The 18,389-nt window shown below is 33.3% G+C and overlaps 1 protein-coding gene across 9 annotated transcripts in view; it reads right to left on the bottom strand.

Moving 5' to 3' along the window:
- Positions 1–18,389, bottom strand: part of LOC130665417 (glutamate receptor ionotropic, NMDA 2B) — a 1,452,633-nt gene that overhangs the window by 876,105 nt on the left and 558,139 nt on the right. For all 9 annotated transcript variants that reach the window (XR_008989544.1, XM_057465786.1, XM_057465780.1 and 6 more), the window contains one exon: positions 10,301–10,484. Coding sequence is in view for 8 of the 9 variants with exons in the window: in XM_057465786.1 (XP_057321769.1) it covers positions 10,301–10,484 (184 nt within the window). In the remaining variant the exon portion in view is untranslated. The remainder of the gene's footprint in view (positions 1–10,300; positions 10,485–18,389) is intronic.

Here is an 18,389-nt window from a genome sequence, read left to right as displayed (position 1 = left end):
TTTATTTGTCACAGCACAAAATAATCACTGGGTTACAAAATTAAATCGTTGATTTAATTTGTCAATACTGTTAAATGTCTGAGCTCATGAATACGTAAATGATTGAATACAAATTATTGAATTGAGCTCGAGTAAATAAATGAATTAAAATAATTAAGTTGAGTTTAATTGAACACTGTGTTAATTGCAAAAATGTCATGATAATAAGTAACATGATGTCAGAGGTTACTGAGCGAAGTAAACTATTGAACACGTAAATTACTATTTTTAATAGCACTGAATACATAAATAATTTAGTTATTGAAGTTTAATAATAATGATCACTTAATTGAATTGAATTTAATGAGCTCATAATAAATTACACTGATTCTAATTTATTTGTTGAACACGTGGTAGCATGATTGCAAAGGCTACTGAGCGAAAAATAACTTTTAATTTAATTAAGGAATTGAGCATAAAGATAATCAAATAAATAATAAAACTGAGTCCTTTATTTTGATGAACACTTGAATTAATTTATAAAGTAGAAATTAAGCACCTGTACGATTTTCCGTCGAAATAACCTCCTCAGGAACAGGTTGTAGAACACTAGATTTCTTGATGTTGTTTATTATTTATTCTATGAGCTCTGGTGCTTGCAATTATAAAAATAATTATATTTTTATATAGAATTACGAACTTTTAATGTAATTAATTAATTACTTTTAATTATTTACTCGAGATGAGTGCAAATTTAATAGATTATATAAAACACGTGGTGCCACTAGAAATTATATGAACGCAAGATAGATAATGGCGTCGGTCTTCTCAACACGAGGCAGGAAAAATTGATGCGCATGCATACATATATATATATTAGGGTGATCCAAAAAATAACAAACTTTTTTTTTTTTCTTCCAAACAGGTTCAAAAGTTTCATTTAGATAAAAAAAGAAGCCTGTAAAAATTAGAGCTCTTAATATTAACATTAAGAGGTTCCTCATCGCACTTTTCTATTTCCCATAAGAATAACATGGGAAAAATTTTTTTTACGTCTTCTGATTTTTATAAGTAGCTAACGATGCGTCATAGGAATAAATGGCAGGCATATTTTTATAGGGAATTGAATGCTCTACAAAAAAAGATTCTTATCATTTTTTGAGGAATCTATTTGTTCAAAAGTTATTTGAGGTTGAAGTCGAATTCATATTAAATTTTGAGATTTTCTACTTTTCCGGTGAAACTATCAGACTTATTACAAAATATCATCAGACCTTTTTTGTAGACGATTTTATTCCCTAAAAGTTATTTCAAATAAAGTTTTTTCGAATTCCGCATTGCTTTCTAGTTATTTTTATTTTAATGTCAAGCTCTTAAAATCGATCAGAAGACTATTTTTTTATGAGCATCACATTAAAATGAAGATAACTAGAAAACAATGCGGAATTCGAAAAAACTTTATTCGAAATAACTTTTAGGGAATAAAATTTTCTACAAAAAAGGTCCAATGGTATTTTGTAATAAGTCTGATAGTTTCGCCGGAAAAGTAGAAAATCTCAAAATTTAATATGAATTCGTCTTCAACCTCAAATAACTTTTAAACAAATAGATTCCTCAAAAAATGATAAGAATCTTTTTTTGTAGAGCATTCAATTCCCTACAAAAATATGCCTGCCAATTATTCCTATGACGCATCGTTAGCTACTTATAAAAATCAGAAGACGTAAAAAAAATTTTTCCCATGTTATTCTTATGGAAAATAGAAAAGTGCGATGAGGAACCTCTTAATGTTAATATTAAGAGCTCTAATTTTCACAGACGTCTTTTTTTATCTAAATGAAACTTTTGAACCTGTTTGGAAGAAAAAAAAAAAAATTTGTTATTTTTTGGATCACCCTAATATATATATATATTAGGGTGGCCCAAAAAAACCGACTATTTTTTTTTTTCGAGTCTCTAATGAAAATTTGTTGGTTTAAGATGTTTTAAGACGCCTCTCCAAAAATCAGCTCGATAAAAAATTTTCAAGAGGTCGCTCACGAATTTTGAAAATATCAAAAATAATCGAAATTCGGATTTTTGTTTCTAAATTTTTTTCTTTCTCGTGGCAGCAATAGTTTATGTTTGTGAAATCATGAGTACGCTGACAATTTCAGCCCAAAATTTAAATATTTAAACCTCGCTCAAGAATTTTGAATGTTTCCGAGTGCTGTCTTTTGGACGTTTTTGAGCGACCCTTAAATATTAATAATAAAGCTTCTCGATTTTTTCACCATCAATTTGCATGACAATGAATGAAAATATAACCCGAGAAGTAGGAATATCAAGTTTTTTACATACTTTTTTATTTTTTAATTCAATTTGTAGGTTTTTTCGCTTATTCAAAACTTAACAAATTTTATTGTTTAAGACTGTCCTGTATATTTTCGGTTATGCAAAAGTTATATTTAAGTGAAATGTCAATAATTTAGTTATGAAAACTAATTCAAACTATTAGTTACATATTATCAGTTAATATTCAAAATTCTTGAGCGTGGTTTAAATATTTAAATTTTGGGCTGAAATTCTCAGCGTAGTCATGATTTCACAAATATAAACTATTGCTGCCACAAGAAAAAAAAAAATTTAGAAATAAAAATCTGAATTTCGATTATTTTTGATATTTTCAAAATTCGTGAGCGACCTCAAAAAAATTTTTTATCGAGCTGATTTTTTGAGAGGCTTCTTAAAATATCGTAAACCAACAAATTTTCATGCGAGATCGAAAAAAAAAAAATAGTCGGTTTTTTTCGGCCACCCTAATATATATATATATATATTGTAGTAATTAGTATCTTAAATCAATATCACACTTATATTAGAAATAACAACACCACAATTAACAGCAGCAAGAGAAAGGCAATCAAAGATATAGTTTATTAATACAAGACGTATGCTGTTTAGTTGTCAATATAAGACTGACTGACTTTTGTCGCGCATCTATAAAACAAGAGAAGAAGGCATTTGTTTTCTAGCTATTCAAATATTTAAAAAGATCAGTTTCAAATTTGTTACACTACCCCCTTCTCAATAAAATTATCGTCCCGATAAAAAATTGTGTTGGAAGAATCGAACTTAATTGAAATTAAAAACGTTTGCAATTTTTGGTTCAATTCCGCTATAGTCCCAACATACCCTATATATCACCCTACAGGGAAAAAAACACCATAGCCAAAAAACAACCCTCTAGGCTAACACAAAGATAATAAAAAAATGAAAAAAATAGGCTATAGTTTAATTGAGCTAAGAATTGATAAAAAAATAAAATATTCTGCTAAGAGGTTAATCGGTGCGCGCGACTCTATTTTCCTATTCAACACATCAAAATAAATAAAATTAAGAATGTAACCCTCCTCTTGAATGAACCTTCAATGGGAATGGGATCACGTACGGGATGGGAACAGGAACTCCTTCCTCTCCTCCTTGAAGGACTAGGAATGGACTCCTTCTCTCCTTCCTTAATGAAATTGAAAATATTATCTGCACATAATAAAAAAAAAAAACAAAACGAGTATCTCCAACATTTTATCAAGTTTTATAACTAAACATACTTCATCGTTACATCTTATTATTTATCAGTTCTTAATTATAAATTTTTATTATCGTGTTCAATTCAATAATTTCGATCTTAAATGCTCAATGTTCTGCCGTTCGATTCATCCAGACCATTCTCCGATATGTCATCTATAGCTAACATATCAATGATACTGAATAACACACGTTGCAACGAATTTCATTTTTCTCCCTAAAAGCTCCTCGGAAACTCTCCAGGGCATCCATCTATCTCTCAGATGTCGTGGCCATCAACAAAAAGGAAATGTCAACTGTGCCAACTCCGGATGGATCCCAAAGCTCCAGTCAGGTTGCTCTTAGCCATTGATAAGTCCTCAGAATCAAACTTTTGATCCTCGTTCAGCTCACTCAGATCAAAAGAAATATCCAGTCTCCGATCAATGACTGAGGAATCCCGGGAACCCCGCAACGATTAATCGTTCAGGGCCCACGGCCAGACTTCCCTTCAGCTAATATACTTAAACCTAGAACATTTCCAGTCTTTATAGAATCCTGGGAATCCCTCGAACAACGTTACCACCAAGATCGTTCAGAGCCCTCAGCCAGACTTCTTTCAGAATCTCGGGAACTCTTCAGCAACGTCTACAGTGTGGCTATTCAGGGTCCACTGCCAGACTTCTCCGAAGGACTATACCAGTCTTTATTAGCAGTCGTTCAGACATCTTCAATTCTATCAGTTTGCAAGATATCCTAGACTTACTAATTGACTACAGAATCCCGGGAACCCTTTACAACATCTACACTGAGATCGTTCAGGGCCCCAGCCAGACTTCTCTTTTATTTCCTCTTATTGGTCACAGTATGGTACATGACGATTTACATGCATGATTTTATATTTTCATTTGGTATTTTTCTAATTTTATAAACTACGTTATTTAGCCTATTTCCAATTTCATAAGGACCCTCCCAATCGCATTAAAGTGAATAAATTTTTTTAATTATTTCGATTAACATCGACTTTTCTTTTTTTTGTTTTTTTAAATTTAACTTATGATAGTAATCTCAGCAGTTTCATAAAACTTTCCTATTCATCTGTATAAAACTATATTTATTAACTCGATAAATACTTGAGGTATTACATAACCCAGATAAAAAATTTCAAAAATGACTATCTATAAAAAAATTTTTATCTACTGTTCTTCAACACAAAATCATTAAATATACCCGGTTTATTAATTACGTCAATCGATTACAAAACAAAAGAGCGGTTAAATGTCACGATAATTTTAGTTAACTTATGTTTGATAAAATGATGTTTCTTTTATTTTTAATTTTACCCAACTACTGTTACGATGTTGAATCGTACGCCTTCGTATATCATCGATAACGAACTGTCACATGATTCAATATGGCAGTACCGGTTATAAAAGGGCGCGCCAACGTGTGTACGTAGGTTTTCCGCTTCAAGCATTTGACATGTTCGCTTATAGTCGTTGCTGAACGGAAGTATCTTGAGTAATAAAGCAAGATACTTATTAGTTTATTCTCAGACCATATATTGTTTCGTAACCTGTGTTAGTGTCAGTTATAGTTTGATAAGTAACTATTCAGCATATATTATTACTATAGTTTATAATATATGATGATTCTGTTTGTTATTATACACATCCGAGTTATTTGAATAAATTAATAAAAGTTCCTGTTCATGAAGGTGCAGAAATATTTAAACAGTAACATCAGTGTGCTAGTGAAGTGGCTTTATTTGGATAATTATTCAATAAATACATAATTATTCCAAATAATTGATTAAACCAGAGTTGAGTGAATTCACCCTGAAGTATCCTACCCACTCCTTATAAAGAGTAATTAAGCTGCCGCTGATACCACCGATCCAAGGAGGCGATTTCCAAGGATCAACCAACTGCCAGTCCAAGGAAATCTAGGACAACGATCACCTAACTGAAACCTTAGGCTAAGTGCTAGCATAGTTTAAGATCGTACGGCCAATTCGGGCTATTTAAGTAAAGACGGGTCTTATTTTCCTGAGCTAATCAAGGCAAAACCCGTGAAAGCTATATCCACCACCTCAAATACAGTTTGTACGTTTACTCAGCGTTACACTACTATTATTATTAAATAATGATACATCACCAAATTTATCCTTTCCCAATTGTAATTTGTCCACAAGTTCAATTTTAACTCCTCAATCAATTCTACGAAAATTTTTACCGTCTTTATTTCTTCCTTTTTAAAAAAAAAAACAATAAGATTATCCGTCGTTTGATGTATCGATCACTTTTATTTTATATTTTTATCACACGCGTAATTACTCAGACTCGCACTTTAACACAAATTGATAGAAATATTTTCACATCACTAATTCTTTACATTCTTTACATACACAACATTAATCCCGAACTTTTTTTTTGTTATGTATAGTACATCACACAGATAAATTCAAATACGCACTTTGACAACGATTGAGAAAAATATTTTCACAAAACTTAACTATTTAATCACTGAATTCGTTTAAATTATTACACGCACTTGAAATCTATATCATAAAATGTATTCACAAATTTTAATTAAGTCATTACCGTATTTGTTTATATTACTACGCGAACTTTAACAATGTAACACATATCCACAGAACTTTTTCAATTCGTCACCGAATTTATTTATATTACTACGTGCACTTTAATATTGTGAAAAAAATGTTCATAAAACTTATTTGATTCATCACTAAATTTATTTAAATTCACACACGCACTTGAGTACAAATTAAAAAAAAAATATATTTTTACTAAACTCGTTTAATTGATCACTGAATTTATTTATTTATTATTTTTTCAAAATTTATTATTAATTGCGTTTTTAGTAATATCAAAAGAATCACGATCGTTTTCTTTTTAATCTTTGCCTTTCCCGTCGCGTCGCGATATTTTGACAGATATGTTTTTTTTTTTTTTTTTTTATATTTATAAGCTTACACGACACAAAGGTTACACGCACTTCTGACACCAAATTGTAGTAATTGGTATCTTAAATTAATATCACTTATACACTACAATAATAACACACTTATATTAGAAATAACAACACCACAATTAACAGCAGCAAGAGAAAGGCAATCAAAGATTTAGTTTATTGATACAAGACGTATGCTGTTGAGTTGTCAATATAAGACTGACTGACTTTTGTCGCGCATCTATAAAACAAGAGAAGAAGGCATTTGTTTTCTAGCTATTCAAATATGTAAAAAGATCAGTTTCACATTTGTTACAATATATTGTGACGTTACATTGCCGAGGGGATGGAGTTGAAGGTTGGAGTACGTGGGAGTCTGTGTGCTAGAGAGAGATTACGTGAGTATGTGTGTTAGGTTGAGTGTAGTAGAGAATGAGTTGAGGATATGGGGTATAAATGTGTATGGTAAGATAAGTATGCGATAGAGTACGTGTACGGTATGGGGTATGTTTTGGAGTGTCTGTGTGATGGAGCGTGGATTAACAGGGGAGGTCTAGCTGTGTCGTGGATAGTGGCCAAGATAACGTGCCTTCCAATCAGTGATGACGACTAGGCCTAGGCTTAGCCCTCGGGGTTGACGTGGTGATTGCGGAGGTGCGACTGAGATGTCGCCACCTCTTTGTGGTGGTACCCGGAGTTAGCTGGGGTACGCGTACGGTTATTGGGGGGATGGCAGGCCTCGTTTGCGATGCTCGAGGAAGCCAACAATTCGCTAACTCCGGATATCACGGGGAGTGACATTACGGGAAGGCCCGTGAGTCCACGGCTTGTACGCTTGCGAAGGAAAGAATGGATGGAGAAGCGAGAATTTGGGATTGAAAGAGATGGAGTGGAGTAAGCGAGTTAGAGTGGGAGATTATGGTGAAACAGTTGTGTGGCTACCGTTGAGAAAAAACGTTGAGACTTGGCGTCGCTCGTAGACGAGTCGACCCAATAGTCGAGTTTGGAGCCTTAGAGTAAGCGGTGGTGAGTCGGAGAGTCGCTATGGTGGACCTCGACCGCGACTGTGGACTGCTGTCGTTTTGGAGCTTGTGGCTCTGTGTATGGTGCTCTTGGAGCCGTTCTGTCGTGTTAAATGTCGTAAATTACCGCCCTATTTATTTTACCTTATAGTTTATCTAGTAGTGTATTAAATTTTGTGATTCGTCGTCGTCGAGAGGTTCCCGATGTCTTGCCCAGGTATTTATTTGCGTGATGTACCGAGAGTACTGGACCGCGGGTCTTTTGGGCCCTCTGCGTCGCTCTCGCGTCATCTTTATTGTAATTTTATTTAGTTTTGTTTCACTATTTTATGATTTTTACATTATTTAATTAATCGGATTCTTTCGCATGAAAAGAACCGCGACCTTCTCTCCACAACCTAGCACACTGAGCGCACCAGGACATGCCGCTACCACTGGTCATGTCTCTTATCTCCAAAGGGTATAGTTTTTAGGTTTTAATTTACGTGTACGTTTAGACCGGTGCCGATACCGGGGAAATAAAAGTCGGCTGGCGCCCGTCAGGATCTGGAGGAGATGAGAGGGGTGATTGGTGGGCAAAGTGTTACGTAGCCCAATTTCGTGTAATTTAAGTTTTGAGTTTTTGGAGTAAATGTATTGAGTAAGAATTTTGTGTGATTATTGGGTTTAATTGAGTATAAGAAAATATTACGTTACAATATATATATATATATATATATATATATATATATATATATATATAAATTTTTTAACGAATGGTATCTTTTGAACTTTACTCAACTAATTGTGATAGGTTATGACAAAATTCCTTGAAAAATCGACCATGAAGACAAATACGATAGTTAGATTTTAAACAAAATCTACCCAAAAATAGTTCTTCTCAAATATGGATTCTTGCGGAAACAAGAAATAATGAACGATTTTCATCAATATTTCAAACATTTATGAGCAATGTGGTAATTCATTGAGTGCAAGCTTGCTTGGTTTCTATGCTTTCAGGGGATGTGACTTTAATTTAGCTTTTTCTAATAAGGGAAAAAAACGGCCCTATACGTTACTGCAGAAAACTCAGGAATACGAAAAAGCCTTCGCAGCTTTTGGTGACATTAATTTAGCTGATGACCAAAAACAACAGCTTTCTAATGTTATTCGAAAGTTTACCTGTCAAATATACAATGTGAAAAAACCAGTAAATATAGATGATGGCAGGTTTCATCTATTCTCAATAATTATAGACCAAAAGATATGAATAAAGAATTTGACAAAAAATTACACAGTTTCGATGCTAGCTTCTTAGTGTTATTTTAGTGTTATTGGATCCACTAGAGCACTGCTGGATTAAGGAAAATAATACATATGTATTTAAATGGTTTCAGGAAGATTAGCTGCCGAGTTTGTAAGCGAATTAGTCGCAGATTTGCAAGGTAATTTTCTTTTATATAAATAAATACTCTTCTGATTATTTATGTTATTATACTTAGCTTTATTCGTGAATGTAAACTTATTCTTTGCAGAAATCAATTCGTCTGATGATGATAATCTGGACTTTAGTGGACTTGATGCATCTGACGATAAAGCATAAGGCTACGACTCGGATAACCAAGAATCATTTGATTTCAATATTATCAATATTATTGATTTAAAATAATGTAATTTGTTTTTTTTTCTTCTTTTAAATAAAATACTCAAGAAAAGTTTTTATGAATAAATATTTAATATTGCGTGCATATTGAAAGAAATTAATTATTATTATAACCCGTGCTCATTAGTTATTGCAATCAATATGGAACGATTGTATTAAAATTTAATTAATGTAATAGGAATTTCAATTTGATCTAAAGACTGGATTAGAGCAAGTGAGATAGTACGCGCTAATGGACTTCACTGAAGTTTATTGTTTGCATGGGTGAAGGAACCTTATTAGGTGTCTGACGTGCAAAATATATATGTCAATTAATATTATAAACAACATACAAAACGGCAGATTTATTGAAATGACGTAAATTATAAAATTTTTTTTGTCCTTATAAACCTATCTGCCATGACCATGAAACCGTCATAGATGTCTGCCAATGTTATTTTTCGATAACTGTCATTGAATATTTCAAGATATTAAAACGGCAGTCTTCTTACTATCACGTTTTTTTTTACATTTTTCAACACCTTTTACACCTGAGTGTCTCTATACCAATCGCCGCTCAAACTAATGAGTCCCCATTCCATGTATCTTGGGTATAGGAGACTAACTCAAGAAAATGTGACGCTTATTGAAATACCGTAAGTCTGCTGCTCACTGGCTCTTAGACTAATTTTAACGATCGACTCTAAAATCTAATCAGCCCTAGAACTTGATAAAACTCGTCGATTGCCGCCTTATCCATCGCAATCGGTTAATTTGTTTGAGAGGCTTCGCGGGAGAAAGAAATGGTAAAAAACAGTTATTTGCGAATATCTTTGAAATAACTTAACCAAACAATTTTGAAATCTAATAAGCTCTAGAACTTAATTAAATACGTCGATTGCCACCTCAACCATCAAAATCGATTAATTCGTTCGCATGATATCGTGGGAGAAGAAATGCTAAAAAACGGTTTTTTTTCGAAAGCAATGGTATACAAAACTATTTTTGAGCTTGAAGCGCTCGAAAACGTATGCACAAAAACGTTTTTTAGCTCCTTGAGCTCGGAAACAGCGGGAAGTTTTAAGGCTGACCCACAGGGTGAATCAATCGATAGATTTTTTTTTTGTAAATGAAATTAGTAGTTAATTAAACCACTCACCGAAAAAATCTGTCACCAGTACTCCAACGAGATTCCCCTAGGCTCTCACAGCTCAGAGCAGTATTCAAACTGTGATTCAAATTAGAAGGATCATTCACAAAGTCTTCCACTCCATATGCGTATACTTTGATAGCTGTAGATATTTCATTTATTAGACTGGTACTGCTTGTGTCGAAATGAACTCCTGAAAATGAATCGATCATTATTCAAAGAATTGTTTTGTATTTTGCTCTGTATAAATGCATACCTCACATGGTATAAGTATTAATAACTGTCACATAATGATTATTTTTACACATATTATTGGATATTGAGTATAAAATTGATTAGAGTTGAAATTGCTACGCGGAAGGTCCTTATTAAGCCAGCATTCGAAACAGCCGTGTGCTCACTATCGGCGCATGCGAAACACTGAGTGGAATTTTAGTGTATTATTTATTTATATGTAATAAACTAAATTATTAATCATTAAAATTTGTTAGTTTTCAGCATATGTTTATAATTTTAAGGTAATTGGTGGACATAATTTAACATGCAATCATGCCACCACAATTATTTTATGTTAAGTAAAGGTAGTTCACTCGCGACATTCGTAGCCAAAAGTATCGCTTAATCGTAACTACGAAAAATTAGAGATACTCAATAATATAATATTTTATTTTTGTAAGAGACTGTCTCCAATACATTTGAGTTTTAAATATACAGACACACTCTGATACAATCACACTGATGAGTATGATAAATGTGGCAACGCTATAAACATTAATATTGAAAAGTATATAGATTAAACGTATAGGTAGCAATCCATATAGTGTGAGTTTAATCTACATATATTTTCTTATTATTGACAATCACAAATTTAGATAAAATTAATTTTTGTGCTTATCTTGACAATTTTTTTTCTACATACAAGTAAATCGCATTTAAAAAGGATAAAATTCACCGAGTGTAGATGACCCCCACATGTATATATATACATATATATTAAGGTGGCACAAAAAAACCGACTATTTTTTTTTTTTCGATCTCGCATGAAAATTTGTTGGTTTACGATGTTTTGAGAAGCCTCTCCAAAAATCAGCTCAATAAAAAATTTTCAAGAGGTCGCTCACGAATTTTGAAAATATCGAAAATAATCGAAATTCGGATTTTTATTTCTAAATTTCGTTCTTCCTCGTGGCAGCAATAGTTTATATTTGTGAAATCATGACTACGCTGAGAATTACAGCCCAAAATTTAAATATTTAAACCTCGCTCAAGAATTTTAAATGTTCCCGAGTGCTGTCGTTTGGACGTTTTTGAGCGACCCTTAAATATTAATAATAAAGCTTCTCGATTTTTTCATCTTTAATTTGCATGACAATGAATGAAAATTTAACCCGAGATATAGAAAAAATAAGTTATTTACATACTTTTTGATTTTTTAATTCAATTTGTAGGTTTTTTCGCTTATTCAAAACTTAACAAATTTTATTGTTTAAGATTGTCCTGTATATTTTTGGTTATGCAAAAGTTATATTTAAGTGAAATGACAATAATTGAGTTATACAAAAATATAAAAACTAATTCAAACTATTAGTTACATATGATTACTTTCCTTTATATTTTTTTCTTTCGATTGAAAATACAGAAATTTCTAAATTTGGTTTATTTTTAATGACTTTGCGCTGAAGTTTTTTTGGAATGTTTTTAAAAGCTTAGAAGTTGAATAAAATTGGACAGAAATGACCGTGAAGTGTATTAGGGGCAAGGATTGATTTTTTCGGAAGAAAATTCCCAATTTTTAAATATAGTGAGACCTAAACTTACAATTAACCTTCTCAATAAGACAATTTATAGATCAACTGAGAAAAATAGCAATAGCCCGAACTGAGAATCGATTCTAGACCATGTCGGTATTGCGCCGAGTGCTCTACCAGTTGAGATATCCGGTACTATACTATCTTCCGTTCAATTTGATCTAAAATTGTCTATAAGGCTATCTATATTTTTCTGAGTTTATCTATAAATTGTCTTATTGAGAAGGTTAATTGTAAGTTTAGGATTCACTATATTTAAAAATTCGGAATTTTCTTCCGAAAATATCAATCCTTGCCCCTAATACACTTTACGGTCATTTCTGTCCAATTTTATTCAACTTCTGAGCTTTTAAAAACATTTCAAAAAAACTTCAGCGCAAAGTCATTAAAAATAAACCAAATTTAGAAATTTCTGTATTTTCAATCGAAAGAAAAAAATATAAAGGAAAGTCGACACAAAATGGGAATAGCGGGGTTAAATACTGCCTTGGTTGAAGTTTTTTTTGAGACAAAAAAATTGAGAATCGAAGATGTCGGACTTCGAAAAAATAACGGTTTTATTGAGAAAACTGAAATATTTCATATATCGTGACTTCCAAAAAATATTTTGTATTTTTTTCTGAAAACTACATTTAAAAAGACAAATTTTGAAAAAAAAAAAAAGTACCGAAAGATTAATTTTTGAGAAAGTTATAGCAATTTAAATAAAAAAGAGCGGTTTTTTTCAAAAATTCGTAACTTTTTTTTGGGTTGGGTGAAAAAATCTGAAAAAATTCAGAAAAATATCTTTGGTAGGATAAAAAATGATAAAAAAGTTTCAGCGAAATTCAAGGGGGTCGGGTCAAAACCTCGGTGATTTGGCATGGAATGCCCCATATATCTCTATACATATTAGGGTGGCGCAAAATACAAATAGGGCGCCAGGTAATTTTTATCACTGGAATTATCAAACCAGTAAATCATGAAATTTTGGATAATTTTTAATCTGTGGAATTATCACCAAAACCACGCATAAGCAGAACTAAAACTAAAACTTAACAAAATGCTCAGAACTTAGTAGCAAAACAAAACGGAGACTGGAAAACTAAAAACAGAGTTACGGTATACCATGGTGTCGCTCAGTGTGTAGGTTTATGGAGAGAGGGAGTGGTCCGGGTTACATCATTCCAAAGTCATGTAGATTCATTTTGAATTTGGAACTTTTACTTAACAACAATAATCTCTAAACTCTATTTAACAATAAATAAAATACGGTAGCTCTGTACAAATAATATTTTTCTCTATAACGAATACTGAATATACTAAAATTAATCTTAACAGAAGGTAAATTGACATCTAAATGATACTTATCGATATTTTATAAATAAATCAATTAATTTACTAGAACTAAATGATAATCAAATAATATTTGGTAAACTAGAACAATAATTATGGATTCGATACTCGAGAACGTTTTCTTTAGCAAAATCGTAAAACTAACGTACATGGGTCTCATTTCGATGTTAATTAGACAATTATTGGTTCAACAATCAAACATGTTTCTTATAATTTTTTCATAAAATAACATTAACAATAAAACGTGATCGTGACTCTAAAAATGTAACACTATTCTCATAATTCTCTCAAATATTAAATCTTTTCTTTAATTAAGACAGGCGCATAATACCTCAAGACTTTTGACTCGAAATCGATTAATTATTTATAATAATTATTTCATACCTGATGTCTAGTGAATATATATCAAGTAACGTCTTACACTATTTTTAAATAATACTTCTGTAGAAATAATCTTAATCTGTGTCTTTCCACAATGCCTTGGACTGTAGCGCCATTACTGCACACGTCTACTCGCTTCAAGTGACTAGAGTCGAATGCTCACGTCCGTGCTCCTCGAAGGTCTCCCTTCGACTTCTCTCTCTCAATTCTCAATTCTAAAACCCCAAACTCAATCCTATCGTTATCAATAACTGATCTCTATATTCTAAATTCTTAAATCCAACTCAATCCCTACTATAACGGTAACTTGAGGCTCAAGTCCTCACCAAACGTACTCACTAAACCCATTCTAAGTATGGATATCCTTGGCAGTTGCTCTCCTGGAACAGACTTCAGCTGGGTTCGTAAAACTTATGAACTAAGTGACCTATGACTTCCTCAGCGGTACAAGTGGTCATGACTTGTCCTCTGAAGCCTGTCAGACTAATAATTTAAAAATGACCAAACGGCTTCCACAACGGTCACAAAATTACTGTTGAGACCTGCTAAACCAAAACTCTAAAACTGATCCCATTCTGCATCCGTCAAATTCCTTTTATACTGGAGCACTAGTATCTCAGCTAGACTTCTGCAATCAACCAAGAAGTCTCAGAGGGATAGAACTAGGTTCTATTATCAGATGATACCGGGTGACTAATTTAAGTCCCGCTCCACGGTAACACTGACTCGTCCACATACTCAAAATACCAAAACTTAAAATCTAAAACTCAAACAATCATTTTCCCAAACTTTAATCTCAAACCATATCCCACAATAATTTTTCATAATTCTGATTCTAATTCTTATTTTCTTTATCTAAAAAAAATCCATAACTGTAGCCAAACGTCACTCCATATTTAATTCTTAAACTATAACTTAATCAAAAATCTGTATCAAAATCATAAATTACTGTAAGCTAAATCATAAGTCTTGAGTTACCATGCTCGTAAATACAATAAAATTCGTTGGTGTTTGTGACGTTCACTTTGATTTGACTCCCATACGAAAAATAACGTCACAATATATATATATATATATATATATATATATATATATATATATATATATATATATATATTGAGACAATCGGAATTGTCTTCATCGTCCTCAGCCTTGTGGTTCCTATTTTTCTCCGTCTTAATAATCATTATTATTATTAATTATTATTTATTCTTTCAAGTTAAATGTTCAGGGGGTTATCCTCAGTAGTCCGACTCTACTGAGGGTCTTGTTTGACCACCAAATCATTACTGTTGTAATGCTTTATCAACGAGATGATCAGCATGCGCAGCAGGCCGAGATTCGTTGCCTAAGTAGACAAAAAGATCCAAGGATAACAGCCTTTTGCATTCGCGATGCCAAAAACATAAATTGCGATAAGCAAGTTGGTATTCCAGCCAGTCCAGACACAAAAGACTGTTTCATTCATCCTAGGACGCCAACAATGAGGACAACAAGTTTGACACGATAGCCTGGGTAAAGTTCGCCAATTTCAACCAGGAGATCCTGATATATCTGGTATTTGTGCTCCTCTTTAACCGTGATGTTGTACTTAGCAGGTGCTGAGAACTCGTTGATATAAATGTCACGAGTGGTTTTATCGAAGAGCATAATATCAGGTATGTTGTCGATTTTCCACGTTGTTGCGAATAGCACGTTCTAATAAATACGGAAACGGTCATTTCCAACAACTTGCAAAATATCTCCTGGCAGATAAGGCAGCACTGGTGTTTCATCAATACAGTGCGTGTGTCTAAGGTAATAGAGTACTCGCAAAGCAGCATTGTCATGCTGGATGTATGTATTTCTGGCCAACACAGGACATGCTGACAAGAGATACATGAGCGTCTCGGGATGTTGCTCACACACCCTACACAAAGTGTCGGGTAGCTGCATCTGGAGTACTTTATCGCGGTATTCAAGAGTGTTAATTACACCATCTTGGCAGGCAAAAATATATCCTTCAGTCTCGGACATCAGGCCAGCTGACTTAAGGGAGGAAAACGTCAGCTGAGTGGACAAGCCATGATCACGCACGTGTTTAAAGAACACACTGTGCATGGACTCGTCCAAGTATGTACTGAGCAGTTTTTGCTGCTCAGCATTCCATGAACCTCTTAAATTCCTCCTTAGGGAGTTCAATAAGAGAGTTTACCCTTCCGAGACCGAGAGATTTTGCCGCGTACATTGCTGCCATATATAAGAACGCTCCCTTATGCCTATTCTCATGTCAATGAACAATTTGCATGAGGAAATGACCTTTATCTGCTGTGAAATTGCCAACCTTGTATGTTAAACCCAGAGCCAAACGATCGTGTAGACGCTCCAAGCTCTGTAGACCTCTCTTTCCAATGTGCCAGGAAAGGTATAGTCTGGTGACTGAGGACTTAGGGCGCAGGCTCCGATTCATATTCATGACTTTGCCTGTCTTGATATTGAGGTCGCTGAACTCTTTTCGGGCCCTTTTCAAGACTCCAAAGAGTAAAGTCGTACCGGGACAACAAGCATGTTTGTTGCGGCGACTTTCCGGAAAACTCTGATGACCAGATTTTCCGGAGTCTCCGCCCATACTCGCTGTAGAGAGTTTTGTTTTATTTTCGAGACGTCCTCCACAAGACTCTCGTCAATCTCTAGATATCCGTACGACTCTCTGGCCTCAAGATTATAAATGACGCTCCCATCTACTGACTCGACATTGAGACATAAATTTCTCAATTCCTGAGAAATTTACTGAACAACCCACCAAAACCTCGCGGATGAGAAATTTAGTCGGCTGAACCTCTAAAATTATTTAGTGGACCCCTAGCTTTCAGAAATCCGCTTCATCACGGATGACATACTTAGTTTTAGAATTGTAATTGAATGGAGAGTTCAGTAAATAAGGATATTTAGATATGAGCTCTCACGTAGGCTGGCAAAGATTCTTTATTTACTTACAGTACGCAGCAATGATAGTTGTCTTTTCCGGTAGGCACAGCAACTCGTAGATTGAACAATTGTAATATGTGGGTAGACTCTCAGTAATGATGATACCAAATTTAGTACAAAAAAATTACTTTATTACACACAGACACAACTGGTTAATGATAAATTAACAATATAATAAAATATTTATAACGTTATATAGTGCTATAGATGTGAGCTAGCGTACGGAAGCCGGGTTGGCTCACTGCTGACTGGTAGACTAGTGGCTGTGTGCACACGTTCACAAGTCCCGTGTGCGAGAAAAATGCAAATCCCTTCTTTATCCTGGAAAGGTAATCGAACTATGTATGTTTTTTGTTTCTGTCTTTTAATCACGAAACTCTGTAAGCACCGCTGTTATTTTCATTGGGGTTAGGAGTGAACGAAGTCTCATGTATAATGAAATAAAAAAAGTAATCAAAGAATTTGAAAATAAAAATCCAAAATGAATTTCGTTAAAATTAAAAATGATACTGTCACAGTAAAACTACCTGTGATGAACAAAAAATTGAAATTGCAAGTAGTACAAACATATTTCCGCGGAGCTTGTGGACTGACATTTTTTGATGAAGATGGCAAATGTGGGGTAGCAATAGAGGATGATGAATTTGTTTTAATGGAGGAAGTAGACAAGTATGAAGTTTTTTATGCAGCTCCATCCACATGTAAGTTATTTCAATTTAATCCATTGCTTGTCAAATGTTAATAACAATAGTATCATATGCATAGGTTATACCAAAGTGAAAAGATTCACTTACACATATTTTATTTCCAACAGAAAATAACGCCAAAAGAAGAAGAATCGAGGAAATCATGGGTATTATTGAAGGTCAAGACCGTAAGAATCCATTACCCAAGCAACTTGATAAGGCAGTAAGTATGACTTTTTTTCAGAAGATTTGTCTTAAACTTTTTGATAAAATTTACTTCAAGTTAGCAACACTAAGAAATTATTGTAGAAGAATTGTGAAATATGACAAAATATAAAAGTTTTTACAAGTAACAGTTGTTAAGAAGTTCATTATGATGTCATTTAAATTTAATATTTGCTAATAGCTTAAACTTTACCTGTTATTATATTATTTCACTAACTTTTACTTTTTGCTCGCAAGTTCCTCCTAGAAAAGTCATAAAAACTTTGCACGTTGGATGGAAGCATAAGCAATGTAAGGATGAAGCTTACAAACAAATGCGTGATCCGGTTGGTGGAATAAAAAAATTGGATTTGGATCGGAACATTCGTTATTCTTTAGACCAAATTAAAACTCTATGCTTGGCTGCAATGGAAAATTCGTACAATAAAGAGATACTAACCGATTCGGTGATCCACTTAGGTAATTTTCAGGATGAAATTTTTCCGGAATTCACCAATCCAACAGAGAAAAAAAAACGATTTTTGGGAATTCAGTGATAGACTGAAATGCAAAAATTCTCAGTTTCGACTTTATTTACTTACAACAACTTCAAAAAATGAAAATATCGTAAAAACTCGTTCTCCCATTGAAACCTTGAATAATTCCGGCAAACAATCTTTACGAAAATCGGTATATTGTGGATCTAAAATCTCACTG

Source organism: Microplitis mediator, chromosome 3 (assembly GCF_029852145.1).
Source record: "Microplitis mediator isolate UGA2020A chromosome 3, iyMicMedi2.1, whole genome shotgun sequence".
Lineage (NCBI taxonomy): Eukaryota > Metazoa > Arthropoda > Insecta > Hymenoptera > Braconidae > Microplitis > Microplitis mediator.
This window is presented reverse-complemented; position numbering and strand designations above follow the sequence as displayed.